Raw genomic sequence first — 16,753 nt, forward strand, 5'->3', positions numbered from 1 at the left:
AAGACAGGAGATTCTTCACTGTCCTTGTATCTTTAGAGGTTAAGAAAAATCCGATATATTAAAGAGAATCTGAGCAGTTTGGATTTAAATAGGAACAACCACTAGCATGATGATTAAAAAATATTTGCCTGATACAGCAAAAAGTACATTTAAAAGTATTCTGGGAAGAAAGGGGAAAAATGTGAGAAATAATCAAAGACAGTTTATGTGAGAGGTACTAATGATTTCCAGACATAAGATCAAATCCAGGTCTCTTGTGTCAATGGATCAGTATTTAGATCATAATGTACCACATTTAGAGGTAAATGGAAGTAGCAGGCGTTTTTATACTCTTGCCAAATTGGAACAACTTTCACATCAAGCAAGCAGAAAAATATAAAAATTAAATTAGAAAGGGGAAAGAAATTAATGCAGTCCAAACCTTCTTCCATCCCAAATTCTTGCCTTCCTTGCATTTCTCTAGCGTTTGGAGTGGCAGCCGATTCTCTTTACAGATTCACTTTATTTACTCACACTCCATTCACTAGGTAGTCTCCTCCAGTCCAAAAACATGACAAAAGATTTGCAGCTCCAAAACTCCCTTAACAGTTGGCTTATGTTCTCCCCCTAAAACTGCTGGTCAGCTTCACTGAGCCACACCCAGAAGGCCAAAATGACGTTTCTGTTGGGAAAAATTAAGATTCATCTACAAAAACACATTCTATCTTATCTCTCACAGATATCAAGTGTTATTAATATAACACTACTGCTTAGCCCTGCTTTAGATTTTTATTTTACAGAATGCATGATTTCTTAAAAGGCTCGTGTATTAGATCTGATGCTTTTCAAACTGGATCTTAACAGCCTTCTTTTAGGTTGAATTAACAATCTTTTGAAATGTGTAAAGACTACCATTGACCTATTTAAAGCAAAGATGAACAACATAAACATGACAAGTTCATTTCTGTTTCTTATTCCTACTACCAAGACAGACAGCCTTACAGCCTAAAGTCACAATCAAATATAAATTTTGCCTGTTTTCATGAGGGTAATTGAAATAAAAGCATTTACTTGCTAAGCTTCATTGACTGAAAATATCTTGACTGGGTACATTTAAAAATGGTGCTTATCTGAACCATTTCAAGAGATCAATCTGCATATTTAATAAGTTAATGTTTCACAAAAAGGTTTACAAGTGACTTGTTGTAGGATACATAACTCAGCAAAGTTCTGAGTCACTTAAGCAAGAGTCTTTTTAGGAAGTATCAACTACACCATTGCACACCACCTAAGAACATTTGTCTGCAGGAAAAAAAAAACATTTTTTGGAAGGCCTGCCTAGATGCAACCCTGTCTAACATGCTCTAGGTGACCCTGCTGAGCATGGAGGCTGGACTAGATGATCTCCAGAGGTCYCTTCCAGCCTTACCGATTCTATGATTCTGTGATTCTATGAAAAGCCCGGTCAAGTTCTGTCTTTCAGCAGGCTATTTTTCAGTGGTGTATATTTTCACAGTCACCAGCGTGTCAGTAAGACTGCGTATCTTCAAGCTCTGATTAATCTTACCTTGACACTACCGAAATGTCAAGTATGAACTTAAACTTAGGTTCAGAAATATTAATCACTTTTAAAATAGCCATAGATTGCACATATATCAAGGCACCCGTAATTACTTAGAGAGGTCTGTCAGAATCCATATATCGTTAACAGTTTTGTTTCATTCTAGCTGAAGAGCCACCAAGTCAGGTGTTCATCAGCACTGATAATGGAATATATCATCTTGAAACAACAGGCTTTTATTGAAGTCTTTTAAGATCTAAGAGATGAAGATACAACTCTTCTAGGATTTATGCTTATTTACTTGCATTTTCAAATAACCTTTTCATTATTTATTCTTTCAGACTGCCACAGATGACGTGGGTAAAATACTTTTATAAACCTGGATGTCTATAATGGTCCTGTSCATTGAATAACTGCATGACTAGATCATAATCATAATATGATGGTTGTTTTAAAAACTTCCACCATTATGCTAGATATAAAATTTAAAGGAATCTACAGACGTCAGGATATATACTGAACTGATATTTCACATTTATTTTGTGAAATAGAAGCTGGAAGAAGCTTCTCCCAGAGCTGTTATACTGCTGAGCAGTCTGTTGTGATAGGTCTACTACTTACATTGAAGCATCTGGGGCTGGAAACACCACAGAAATGATCCTGAACATCATGCCATTGTACAAAGATGATGGAATAACAATATCTATATTCCTACATTCGTGTTAGTAAGAAAAAGCCCACAGAAGTTATTAATTAGTTGTGCCTTCATTCATAAACCAATGTGCTCAGCTAAGCTGGAATAACAAGCACAACTCATCCCTTAGCCAAAGGTCCATGCACTAAAACCCTACCTTGGAAAGATGTTTGGCAGCTTCCTCCCCCAGAGGAAAGGGTGAGGCCCCACGTCTGAGCCAGATGTGGCCAGCCCGGACTTCTGCGACACTGTGCCATCTACCCACGCTGCATATCGCGTTCCCTGTTCAGAAATGACACCTGGAGCACAGAGCACTCACAGCAGTCCAGCAGCCACTGCCATCTGGAGATACGAGGGGACATTTAAAGGCACTGTTAACAAGACTCCCTTGCTCTTTGGCACAACTGAGCCTCTTCTTTCCCAGGGAATTACAGCCACTGTCTGCAGTGTAAGCTACATTCAGCCTACCCACCAAAAACATGTTACAAATGTGTTTGCATAGGGCTGACCAGTCGTGTTTTCTGGGAAAACACCAAGGAAGAGGGGCTTCTTGAGGAAACCCTCCATGGRTTTTCTCCCCCCAAGCTCCCACCAGGAGCTGCAGAGTGGTGTCCTGAGAGGGAGACGAGGAATTGCCCATGAAGTCCATCTTTCCTGTCTCAGATCCTGCTTGAAACCATGCATATTTGGAAACATTTTGTCTACAAAGGGAAGTGTGAAGGTCTGAGGGAAAGGGAAAGTAAGATGCTTCATTAGTTGAATGCAAARGGTTTGAACTAATATCTTCTAAAAGACCTAAGGAAAAGTTTCATCAGTCAAAAGTCTCAATTTGAAAATGATCCCAGCCTCCAAACCCTGGCTGCTCCTGGTTTGCAGTGAGATGTGGATCACTAATGTCTGAATTATCCCTGAATGCAGAGCTCATGCTCACTTTTAAGCACTTTCAAGCCTCACTTTTAATTAACTTTTAATAAATACTTTTAAAAATTTTAATGAGACACCCATGATGCATGATTTTTGGATGTTTTATCCATTTTACCTGGCATGGTAAAAAAGAGCCAGAGCACTCTGCAAATAAAGGCATTTTATAGTGTACCTCAAAACCACTTATGGCACAGAAACACAAGCCCAGAATCTTCACCTTAGACACAAACTTAAGAAAATGCTGCTCTGTGTCAGAGAGGAGGTAGCGGCAATGTGGGTGAGAGATGCCAGGTCTGTACCAGGATGCTAACATTTCCTCATCTCATCTCCCAGAAGCAAGTATCAGACACCAGAAGGAAGATAGCTACATCTTCTCTCTGCATTCCTACACGCACACGTGCGCACACATACGAATACACAACACACACACACACTTTCCTAATAAACCAGCTTCTGCATCTCTTATTGAAAGGAAAACTCATACGGACTTGTTGCACAGCCACAGGTCTCGCCCAAGGCTTCCAAAAGCTTGTCTCACAACCTCGGGTTGTCAGTCCAGCAGCAGACCACTAGCTCTGCTTTTAAAAACAAAGCTGTGATGACCCTGAAGGAAATAAGAATTTGCCCCCTTCAGCAAGTTTGTTAGCTGCAGTTTTGACAGCCTACAATGATACCAACTGAAGAGGAAGGAAAGTWGCTTCTTTTTATTGTCATCGCATGTGAAAAACATTTGCAAGCTGAGCTGGCTTCCCRTATATTAATTTTCTACACAGATTTGCAATGGTATCTGAATTGTCTTCCCTCACCTGCTCTGCCAAATTATTATGGTACAAGTGCTCTGCAAAAAAGCACAATTGCTTGAAATTACACTAGAGTCAAATGTTGATAAAAAGGTGTCACAGAGGGAATGAAAACTAACTGCTGTGAAATTTAATGAAACCCACTGTGTGCCAAGGGCACCGGCAGCCAAATTGAATTTAAAAAGGTGCCAAGCAGGGAAGCTTGTAATCAGACTAGCCACTATGTTAGATGAGATAAGCAGAATGACTTTTCTCTATCACAAGATCWGAACAGACTGCAATTCTTATGCATGAGATGAAAAGTTATAGTATTTATCYTCTCAGCTTCCTGTGTTCTTAGCACCGGATCTCCTGCTTAGTGGCCTGAAATGGAATTTGCCGTCTCCAGTGTAAGGTTTGTCCCAGCCCTTGCAGGTCACTGAATGTTACACAAAAGAGCTCTTTTCTGACATGYTTTTTTATTGCAAATTGTTATGGAAGAAAGGAATGCACTAAACAGAGCTCTTAATGGCTCAGCATAAGTTATCCTCAGCCATGTTGTCCCCAGGAATGAATTGAAGCTACTGGAGGAAAATAGGAAATAAAACATAATGCTAAAATAAGAGAAACAGGAAGCAACAGACTCTGCTCAACAGGTGGCTCAGTGCTCACAAGTAGAACGGTTTCGAAAGCATCACTCCACTGTAGGATGTTAGAAAATCATTTTACTCCTTAATTATCATACGGCATCATTTTGAAGCATTGTTAAGAACCTGATCTTTTAAGCAGAACTGTGCCTACATTTATTTATGGGAGTAGTCCCTCAAACTCTGGCAGCACAAGGAACCTACAAAGCTGTGCAGCCCAACTAATCTTTTGGAAATAACTTGGAGTGTATTCATTTTTCAGAGCCACTGGCATTTTAGGGGACTGATAGGAAGCACACGTTGACATTGTCTTACTGATTCTATGATTGGCCTCASCCCCAGGCCACGCAGAGAAGCTCGAGGTTTGCAGCTCACCTTGCTCATGGGTCTCACCCCACAACCTGCTCSAACTGGCAGCTCAGCCCGAACAGCCAGGATCTGCTCTGGCTGGTCAGCATGCCACTCTGAAATGCTTTGCAGAGACAAAATTTCTGGCAAGATAAGAGATTTCAGGCACCTAGAAAAGCTCTCCGAAGCACTGAGATTCTTGTAACGTGAATTCTTGTAAAAATGTCCTGACTTCTATAATAATCTCTTGATTTTGCAGAATGCATCTGTAATGGTTTAGGGTTTTGCTTTAGCTTATTAAAGAGCTTTATCCCAGTGTTTAGTGTCACGCTTTATGTTTTTTTCTGCTGTGGCAAGATAGAGACTTAAAAAATACAGAAGTTCTTGAAAACTAAAATACAAGTGCAAGTAAAACCAAAAACTACATACAAGATAGCACAGAAGAGGTCTTAATTATTGCATTTTGCTGCATATAAYCTGCACAACATCTACAAGATCCTCTGTACTTCAGCAATAGTCATCAATATATACATCTGTAGGGACTATACAAGGGGGTGAAGCTCCTCTYTCCTCGCAGCACCCTCTGGTCCCTCTCCTTAGCCTGCTCTGACAGCTGTAACTTGGCATTCTCAACCCCAGTTGGCTACCTCTCTGAGGACTTATTTCAAGTAAAGGAGCTTTCAGAGGTTTGCAGGTTATCTGAAGAGGAGACTGCACTCAGGAAAGTCATTCATTTACAACTGGTTACTAAGCCAGCATGCAGACAGCTCCTTTTACCTGCTTCTACACAAAGTGCACAAGAAATTCCTTAGCATCTGTGCTTATCACGTTAAAAAAAAACAATAAACTCAAAGCACCACCAGTTTACTGATCTGACTTTGCTTGTTTCAGCTGAAATTTCTGTGGAGCAGCAACTGTCTCTGTTTCTCTTCCCCCAGTGATCTGCACAATAGATTTCCAGAATTTCCTATGCTATAACAAGAACAATCATAACAACAGCAAYGCTGTATAACTGAGGATGCTTACACAAATTTGTCAGGCAAATGTACAAATCCCCAAATGTCATTTAAAGCTTGCAGCCATCCAGCAGCACCTAGGACACATCTAGTTACAAACAAGTTTGAAACAAAGTACAAAGAAATTTCCTCTCCCACACACACTCAGAAAAGTCCTTTAACAACATGCTTCCTACAGATTCTACAGATTCTCAAAACTAAGCACTTTTTAATAAGCCCTAGTAACCCTTCCTAATAATTGTCATTCAGCTGTATTGTGCCTGACTTGAATTGCCTGTGATGCTCTAACTATCAAGCTTATTCTGATGACCAAAAAAAAGTATTGATAAATAGGCTTTCAGTTAGTTGCAGATTCAGACAAAAGCCTGAACTTGGTGAAGAAGTCTGGAAACATACCTCTCAGGAGTTAAAGGCTACTTCTTACACTGTACTGTGTTAGTGGGTTTCATATCCTTTTAAAGGGTGCTGTTTTCAGAAGCAGCTTTTGTTATTCCAGATTGATCAATCACGGCTTTTTTCTTAAATCCTGTCTCTTCAAAACAAGGGACAAACTCCATAGCCCTTTGCATTTATAGGAAAACTGTTCTTCCCAAATCAACAATACCACTTGATATTACAAAGGCATCTTTATTGTGGGACAATGCAAGATAACTGCCAGACTGCAAGGGAAAGGGTCAGATCTTTACATTACTAGAGAAATGATACGGTGTTCATCAGAGCACTGCATTTTCTGCTTCATTCTCTGGCTTTTTGGATCATGTTACAAAATAAAAATAACAATGACTTGTAATATGTAATTGTTTACATTTTTTTAGTTAACATTTTCGTTATAATCCTACAAACTACTACAAAGCTCACTTAAAAGTCTGCTAGCCCACCAGCAAAGTATTTTTCCTACAAATCCATTCAACATAGTCAGCCTTCCTGAAAGATGGAGGTTTATCAGGCCTACACAAGAAAAGGCGCACAGAACCCACGATAAAACACTCTCARGAACCAGTTGCATTTTAAGGCATCAGTCCCACTGTAATTAACACTCACTACCAAGGGATACAGGCAGGATCTGGCATCCTGCAAAGTTCTCTGCACTTCTGGCAACACCAACCTCCCCCAAACCTCACTAGCCTGAATGGTAGCAACAATACTGAGCTCTGTCTGGACAACACGTCCCTCGCTCCCATGGAGAAATATTGCTGTTGTTTTCAACAGGTCAGGCTCTAAGGAACAGCAAATCCAGAGGGGAAAAAAAGCCTGCATCTGTTCTCAGTTATACCTGTGACATCAGGGGACCGACAGTGGAACAAACAATGTAAATGAGATCTAATCAAGCTTAGGGAATCAGCTGTATCACCAGCATTGTCAGGGTGCATTGACCATGCCCAATTTTTCATGCCTGAGAAGGCACAGGACAGCTACTAGACGGGATTTGTCAAATGCAATACTGCCCCTCTGGGCTGTGATGTCTCATGGTGGCAGAATCATCCCAGGAGCAAGGACAGGATGTTCTTCATGATCCTCTGTGACCCAGGACCACACGATCTCTATGCCACCTCTATGTTGCTCTTGGGCAACAAAGAAATCTTAACATCTCTCAAGGCATCTGAGGTGTTTCAGAGGACAGAAGGAAATCCTTGAGCAGGGAGGCAGACAAGGCCTCAGTGAGGGATGTGGCTGTGGTAGCGTTTTGGTTGTACCTGTATGTCCCATGTTTTCTTAATTAGGTCATGTTCCTTCCTATTTGTTCACTGCATGGAAACAATACCTTGGTTGCCCTCAAGTTCTGTGTCTGACTTCATCCTAATCACGGAGGAGACTGAAAACTGTCCTATTATACTTTAGAAAGCCAAAGCTAAACAGCTCAGATGGTTAAAAGTGTATTGGAGAAGTAAAAGGATGTGAGCAAAGAGAGGAAAATGCAGGTTGAGTATCAGGAAAAAAATCCAAATGGAATACGTAGTAAGCTGTGTCTCCTAAAAGAAGTGAAAAAAGCCCCACTACATAGACATTTAAAGCCAGACTGGACAAAATCCTGGAAAATATGCCACTGGGAACAATCCTGGCCTGTCTGTGGGGCATATGACCTCATCCGCTTTGGAAAACATTGCAACATTTTGACGCCTAAATTAAGTTCCCAGCAATATTAAAATAGCTCATGGAGCTCAGGAAACAAAACAAGCCAGATCTCTGAATGCAGTAACAAAATGACTAACTCACACCCAGGTTCTACTCCAGCCAACATAAATGCAGAGGACYTGAAGTAAAGTAATTCCGAATTTACTTTGTCTCTGTACCAGTAAAATTGGATATTTGCTCCCCTGTCTCACATTTCCTGAAGTTTCATTAGCTTATGCAAGCAAAGCCCTTTGAAATGAAAGGTATCACAGAAGTGCTGATCATCGTTGTTCCTTTCCAAGAAAAGAGGGCAAAAAAGCAAAAAGCCTGAACTTCATTCTAGACATAAATAAAACAGCACTCTAGGACTTCTTTAGATCAAAAATTCTGTTCTTAATGCAAAATTCTGCTTAAACTCAACACAGATGCAGCAATATTCAAAACATCACTTTTATATTCAACATCAAGAGCAAAGCAAAGAGAAGTAAAGTGACTCTTCCTAACACTTTAGCAGCATCTTTTTTCTTATACATCAGCATTTGCATTTTAAATGTGCTTTCATGGAGCCTAAAATCTAACTTCCAGAATTTGCTCTGGGCTGAAACTTAGCTTTTGTTCCCTGTAGTTAGCTGAAATTCACATTAGGAGTAAATATAATTGAAAAAATAAAAATGAATGCCTCTTTCAAAGCATAATTCACTGTAAATAAGCTARCTCACATGGGTAACTTTTGTATGAAACTACTCTTAGCATCATTTGTCTTCTTCTGGTTGCATCTCCACTACCCAAAGAGCATTACGACTCCCTGCTTGTTCTGCTCATAACCTTGCTGGGGGTGATGGCCTCCTTGCAGCTGCTGATTCTGCAGTTTATGACCAGTAATATTGTAACGATTCTTGCTTGCTAACCTGCATTTAAATACTTATTGGTAGCTTAAATAGCAAATTGTTACCATCAGCTATGTTTTCTCAAATGTAGTTGTCCCTTAAACTCAGTGACTCCATCTCTCCCAAGAGCACCTCTTACTTCTTTAACTGTTCACCAAGCATTTCTGTTGAGGGACAGCATCTCTATGTGGTCCCATGGTCCTACAACTTTAGTTCCCTTCCCTTCTCTTCTCGCTATATTTTAAACCTTGATCATCTCACTTGCAAAGTCAGATTGGGCCACTAGTATGCAAAAAACCTGAAAATCTCTTTTATCCCTATCTTCTTAAAATTTCCAGTCCAAAATTTCAAATGGTTTCTCTGAGATATCCCCACAGGCAACACAGAATCATCACCCTTCACTCCTTGTTCTCTTCATCTCTATGGAGCTCCTTATTTCTTTGTCCTCCACATCCAGCAAGTGCTTGTCCTGAGCAGGATATGGGTGGTGGAATCTACTATCAGGCCACTATCAGGACAGCACCCTTGGAAAGCATTTTACAGTGATTTTGTGTAGTCCTGAGAGCTTTTACCAGCAGACGATATTTTTTTCTGAGATGGAATCAGAAGTTACTGGAAACTGTGTCCCCTTTTTCACAAATAATTGAACATTCCTTTCACCATCCTACATTTCAAGAGCTCTCCAGATTTTCTAATCAGTATTATAAGGACAATCATTTCAGTGGCTTCAGCACTCCTGTGAGACACAAGGGAAACAAGATAGAGCAATAAGGAGAGGAAAAGCAAGTGTTACTGAAAAGATTGCTCCTTCACCAAAGAGAGCAACAAAACTTGTGCTTTTCCTGAGTACAAGCAATGAGTGACCATGCTGAAGAAGACAGTGCAAACCATATGACTGCACCAGAATTAAGAAGAGGGCTCATTTCTCACATTCTACTCAGAACCAGGGTCAAATTGTCAGATTTGGAGAGCTGTCTAAGCCAGCAGGTTATTTCATGCTCTGTTCCCTTAGATTCATAGTCCTCTGAGCATGGCTTTGTCTCCTACAGAGACAAACGGAGTTCTGAGCAAGTGCAGACTTCCTATATTTCCTGTGTTGACCATTTTAATGAAAAGCTTCACCTTGCTAGCATAATGTTCTTTAAATTGACCATCCTTGCAGTACTTGTATCTTTTGATCCACTGCCTCTCATAAAACTGGCTAACCTTTAAGTTCATTATGTTCCTAAAATAATTGSTCTGCATTCAGAGAGCAAAACTATTCACCAAATTAGTATGTCATATCTGAGCCACATACCTGCAAATTTTTAGTCTTCCCATTTAAGTGGAATTGACTTGCCAAGGCACAGTGGAAAGAAAATCAATAATTACAGAGTCCAATTTGCCATAGATTTGTTAAACTTCACTTCCTGCCATCATGCCCTCAATAGCTACGGTCGAAGATACATCCTTGCAATCTGTTCCAGCTACATTATATATGCCTCAATCTTCCAAACATTCAAAGCAAACCAAGTGGAAACACTGCACTTATTGTTATCAGTGAAGACTTTATCCATCTACATAACTGTGCCCTCAAGAGGTTACAAACAGCATAACTTTCACATTGGTTGTCAGTTCTTTGAAGTAATCCAACAGAAATGTTCATGAAGTATGTCCTGAGATACTGCAGCAGCAGTTTGTGGGCTATGGACTGCAGACCACTGAAGAAACAACTGGCCTCAGCGTGTTGCTTACTTGACTTAGAAGATGATAAAAATAACATTGCTTCTTCATGTAAGCAATTGCTATAATAGCTACAGAGCGTCATGTGATCATACATGGGAAAGGAAGTGGTTCAGATAATTGAAAATGGGAAGAGAAGTCTACAAAACAATCCTTCTATTAGGAACAAAAACTCAGTACACATCATCCCAGAGTAATCTTAAAATGTATGTATGCACCGTGCTCAGGATTAGCTGACACAGTAAATATAGACTTGGATCTGCAATTTTTTGCAGGTCCTGGCATTCAATTTTTATATGAAGAGCAGATTTATGGTATAAGTGCTCATGAATAATTCACTCATCTCAGTTGCCACATACAACTTGGGGAAATCCCAGCTGTAAAATCTTGGCACCATTTAGCTAGTGCAAGCTACACTACTTTTATACAGGTGTTATTCCACTGACCTACTTGGAGTTACTCTTCCTTTCCACTGCTAGAAGAGGATCAGGCTGTTTGCTTACCTTTGTTCTCTGCCACCTCTTAACAGTAGTAAAAATGTTTCTAGTSTTGGAGTAAGTTAGTTTGAGCAACCTTAGTGTTTCAGCTCACCTCAACTACAGGTGATTCTACATTTCACCGAACCTTGGGTCTCCCATAATGAGCCACTGTCAATTGGTTTAGTTCCTAAGTAAGGCCATATTTTTAAATCACATTAAGAGAATTACTGAGACTAATGGAACACTATTGAAACTGTAAACTAGCTATACCCAGCATGTTCTTATGCTGGTTTCTAACTTCAGGAGAAATATAGTTTCTTTCAAACAATCATCCTCTGCTACTGAAAGCAGGAACCACAGCAGCGTGTTCATGCAGGTGACTCAGATGAAAAAGAAACGGAAAGTTCTGTCCTCCATCTCTTTGCCCAGACAAGGAGAAAGGCACAGAGAATTAGTCAATGGCATCACTCAGAGAGTGGCTTTATACTCATAATAAAAATGGGGGAGGGTCCTTTTTCCCCCAAGAAAAATATTTGTGAAAAGTATTTTATTTGCATAGATCTTCATCTGGAGGCCAAATAGAATGACAATCTCCATACTGCCACTGAGCCRTATTCAAAGCACACACAGTGGGCAGTATAAGCAAACTTAAACCCATTGCATGGGGAACTAAGACCTGACACTCCTAGACAGTAAATAATCTGAACAGCTCATGGCTATCTTGACATAAACCAACCCAGTAATTATGGTGCCTAAGTTAGACAYTGGAATAAATGTAGTTATGTCATTTAAGCAATGAAGCTATACTGATTTATAGCAGGTAAGGATCTTATTAAGGATATAAGCATCTGATCTCTACCTTAATATGTCCCTTCAGTTCATCCAAATTATTGGCTTGCATCACCTGGCCTCTCCCTAGTGCCCCCACAGTTAGCTTTTAAGCAATTGAGAAATGATGGTTTCTCACTCTGTTCAATTTCTTACGCATTTCCAGCAGTGCTGAGTGAAATGAGAGACAACCATAAAACCCAGTAGAGGGGAAAATTAGACATGCTGTGTAAATAATTTCTGAACTGTAAGTAAAGTCTTCGGCAATTTTAGTTTCGTATCACAAGTTCACACGTCTTGCAGGTTGTCACTTACAGCGGAGAAGCCCTATGTGCTTGTGTCCCGTCCTTGGGCAAAGGGATGCAGCGTGCTCATTTGGGGCTAGCTCCAGGCTAGCTGCCAGGCACGGTCCAAAGGGGCCTTTCACCTCCTCACACACGATCCATCATCCTGCCACCAGCCCACGACAACATTGCGAGGGGGGCGCGTGCCCCCACGCTTCCCAGGCCCCGTGCCCGGCCGCCCCCCGCTCGGGCGGTCGCGCTTCGCCGCCGCGGCTGCGGGCAGAGGTGCTGCCAGCCCGGCTCCGCGGGCAGAGAGGGAGCCCAGCCGCRAGAAAGGGACCGAACGCAAACTCAGAGCAGATGAGCAGAGCTGGCATTTGGAAATACACGGGGGCGCTTACAGCCAAGCAGAGGCTGCGATGGCTCTGAGTGAAAATAGTGAGACGGAGCGGGCTTGCAGGGCGTCCTCCCCACCTTCTGGCTGCCCTGGTGGAATTTCAAAACGGAGCAGGCTTCAAGAAGTAGCAATTCCCAGCAGAGCTAACCCTTGAGCAGCTGCTGCATTTTCAAATTGTCAGACAACTTAAACACAGGAATGCCTGCTGATCACAAAGCCGAGGGAAGGGTGAAGTGACAGGGTTAGTTTGCTCTAAAGTGGAGTAACTGCTCAAAAAGTCGGAGCTAGAGTTTCTGCAGGGCAGAACTGCTCCTCTTGCCACCTGGAGGGAGCTGCACCGGTTTCCGCAGGGCTGAAGGCTTGACACGGCCTCGGTTATAAGCCCTGAGCCAGACTACAGCAAAGTTTGTCTTGAGCTGTCTTATGGCTGCACACTGTGAATCCGTCCATATTTCCCTTGCTGGATGAGTTTCTGTTTGGAGGGGAGAGAGTTAGGAGTCCTCCCACTGAAGTCTGCTGCTAAGTGGTCTGTCTGGAGATGCACAGCTGGGTATGGGCACTGCRGAGCATCAGTACCAAAAGCCCGGAGAAACACACTCCCCTTATGGAGGGGAGCACACACAGAACAGTGTACATGGTGTAGCACATGCACTGGACAGAAGCAGTACTGATCTGCACGTCACCCGTGACAAGACAGTGATGATTTACCAGAAAAATGGTCCTATAAAAAAAACCACAGCTTGAGGATCCTGTTTTATTGTCTCATAATCTTTAAATACTCCRTGGTTCAGGCCACACAATCTACAAGCGAAAAGAAAAGGCGGAGAGGGGAATAATTCTCTCACACACACTATCCCAACCACAGACCTGACAAATTCAATGTACCATCAGACAGCCTGGATCAGACAGCCTGACTGTGCTCCTCCTGCAATCGTGGGCCACCGCTACCAGGGGTGAACACTGCCCACTCGAAACTTGGGCTGCAGCCTCATTGCCAGATCCACACACTTGCGGAGAGCAGAGGTGGAGGCAGCTGTGTGCATGGTGAGAGTGGGAAGGAGAAAGAAAAAGGCTGGGGTTGTTTGCACAGTAACAAACAGGTCTATCCTCTGCAATGCTCCTGGGGGCTCTGCAGCCCCCACACTTCTCCAGGTAAATCCATCTCTGCTGAGCTCTGCCAAAATCTACAGTCTGTAAAAACACCATGAAAACATCAGCCACAGAAGTCAGTCTTTGCCACAAAGAGCTGTGCTCAGTGCTCTGAATTTGGCATGCAACTCCCAAAGGTTATACAGGGRCTTAAGTGCAAGAAAGTGACCACAGGTCACTGCAAGTCCTTGGGCCATGCTCAGACACACAGGCAGCCCAATCAATGGACAAGGGAGCCCAGGTCTGGTCTCCCTTGCTAGCAGAAGGTTGGAATGACTCCCTCTTCACCCCAAATCATCAGAGCCTCCTCCACACCTGTAAACTCACAGCCTGAACCATGCCACCATGTTCCTTCACAGCACAAGCATAGAGCACATAACACTTACCCCCCAGGAACTGGATGCCTCCTGCTACCCTGCCCACGGTTCTGGAGATGAGCTCGGACACACAGCAGCCCATAAGTGCYGTCAGAGCCACCAAGAGGAGCAGCCCGCAGCCCAGCCCTGTCACCACGGTGCAGATCCTCCACTCAGCACTTGGGATAGCCTGGAAGGAGGCGTAGCGGCCACACTGCTCCACCATCACGGTCGTCTGGAGGCTCTCGTCCCGCACTGGGTATGAACACCTCCGGAAAGTGCCGAAGGAAACAGACTTCTCCAGCTGAGACCCCAAGAGCCAGTAGGGCATGAAGAACCCCACGCAGGAGGCAGCAGCGCAGAGGAAGGAGAGGAAGGCCCAGATCATGCCAGCACAGGTGAGGCTGGATGCCATCTTGGTATCTGTACTCAAGACCACTCACAATGAGAAGACAGGGAGACGCCTATGTATTTTAGAGAAGGTTTATGGATAATCCAGAGCCTCTCAGCCTTGAAAAATCCTTGCCCTAGGAGAAGCTTCGATCTTAACAGCCATGATCATGTTTTCTCCCATCATGAAGACAAAGGTCCCTAATTAAATAGCAAAAAAAAAAAAAAAAAAAGAGAGAGAGAGAGAGAGAGAGAAAGTTCAGTAATACTGGTATAATAAAAAAATCTGCCTTTTCCTTCCTACAGCACTTCTCATTAAGGCATCACACTTCTCTGTCCCATTACTGCAAGCAGCCACTCGAATTACTGTCAGTGAAACAGATTACTGGCAGCGGTGGTGGGAGGGAGCTTTGTATGCTGTCAGCCGCGTTCATTGAGGAACGCTCTGCAGCCACCTTCAGGGTTTCCCTGTGCACTTGCCTAGTCGCTTTTCTCCACTGCATGCCTTGATCTGTCCCATACCAACAGGGAAGAAAAGCCAGGCTCCGTTCATCCCCAGGCAGTTGCGCCTTCATCCTGCAACACCTTAGAAACCTACTTTACATTACATACAGCTCCTCAGCTTCAGTGCAAAACTGTTTGCAGTATCTGAGGCTTTGCAGGATTAGGCCCTTGTGGCAGAGGGGTGGCATTTTCCCCAGCTCTCCCCTAATTTGTTGGCTTCCCTGTGGGCCAAAAGCAGCCTATTATTGTTCAGTGTTCAAATGYGCCAAAAACCCACAGCTCCAGACGGGCTCCTGGCAGGTGAAGACATTTTCATGCCTTTCAAATTCATCCCTAAACAACCTCAAGCAGCACATGCTTAAAACACAGAGGTCTCTCTTACTATTCCTGCTCGCACTCAGCCCAGTTTYCTTTCTTTTCTTCTTTGCCTCTTCCCAGGCCAAACCCAGGAGCCCCAGGAGCTTCTTCCCTGACAACTCCCAATCTCTCATCTCAGTCCCAGAGCTGCCAAGTACTTTTGACTATTATAGAAACCAAAGTGCTACCTCCCAGAGGTTGGTGTTATATTTCTTGTCAAAGCCATGCTGGATCRTTAAGCCTAAATCCAACTGCATTTGTAAATTTATGATCATTTCTCACAGCTGCTGCCAAATTAATTCTGATAGCTATTTACAGGGCCTTTTTTTCTAAGCATGATTAGATGCCAATCAGTGAATTCAATTCATGTACAGGCGATAAAATTAATACTACATCTGTCAAAGGAGGGAACATAGGTAAAGACTCTGTAAGTGAAATTAAGCATGTGCACCACACAAAAGTTTTGTTTACTTTTAAAACACTAAGAAAAAGAWGTCTCTTCTATAACGCTGACAAAGGCCTCTGCTGCTTCTCAAGAAGTGCAAGCCCAACTATTCACAGCCACAGCCTATCTGTGACCTTCCAACCTGCAAATTACCAAAACCCTCGCCACAAAAACTTGAGAGGGGCATAGGGTGCCTCCATCCCTCCAGATGCATCTTCTGGAGAGGGATCTGCCTRTATCTTGGAATAGCACCAAACGCTTAAGGAAGCAGTGGGTCTCGGCACTTAGGGAGGATCATTCCCTGAAACCGAGGGGAGAAACGGCTGGAAACAGGCAACAACACGGAGGGTCCCAGGGGCAGGTCCCCRCCACGACCCGTGGCTCCAGCAGGGCACAGCCTGGGGAGGCCACTGCCTTGCTCCCGGGGACCTCTCCAGGCTGGGGGGCTCCTCTGCCCCACAAAAGGTCGCTCCCGCCCTCTGGAGTTGGAGGTGGCAGCAGCCGGGAGCTGAGCTCCGCCAGGGCAATGCGAGGGGAAGGCTGCACGGCTGGGCAGGGAGGAGCAGGGGGATCGGGGAGGGAGGGAGACCCAGGACAGGATGTGCGTCCGGAAAGGGGTATTAGGGAGGAGAAGGTCCGGGAGGGCCGAGGGTCTGGSAAGGGAGGGAGACCTAGGACAGGCGGGGGGTCCGGGAAGGGGGGATTGGGGAGGCGAAGGTCCGGGAGGGCAGCGGATATGGGAAGGGAGGGAGACCCAGGACCCGAGGGGGGTCCAGCAAGGGGGATCAGGAAAGGGAAAGTCTGGCAGGGCAGGGAGGTCCAGCACGGGCCAGCTGTCCGGGAAGGGGGAACGGGGAGGGGACGGTCCGGGAAGGCTGGAAGTCCGGGAGGGGAG

At 43.6% G+C, this 16,753-nt stretch overlaps 1 protein-coding gene across 1 annotated transcript in view; it reads right to left on the reverse strand.

Annotated features, from left to right (window-relative positions):
* LHFPL6 (LHFPL tetraspan subfamily member 6) overlaps positions 1 to 14,758 on the reverse strand; it is a 147,301-nt gene extending 132,543 nt beyond the window's left edge. Inside the window, exon 1 of the mRNA XM_085320662.1 lies at positions 14,193 to 14,758. Within this exon, the coding sequence (XP_085176788.1) occupies positions 14,193 to 14,577 (385 nt within the window). The 5' untranslated portion in view covers positions 14,578 to 14,758. The remainder of the gene's footprint in view (positions 1 to 14,192) is intronic.
* Positions 14,759 to 16,753: the final 1,995 nt, after the last annotated feature.

The sequence above is a fragment of the Rhea americana genome, unplaced genomic scaffold (genome assembly GCF_003343005.1).
Source record: "Rhea americana isolate MKP2758 unplaced genomic scaffold, rheAme1 scaffold_65, whole genome shotgun sequence".
Lineage (NCBI taxonomy): Eukaryota > Metazoa > Chordata > Aves > Rheiformes > Rheidae > Rhea > Rhea americana.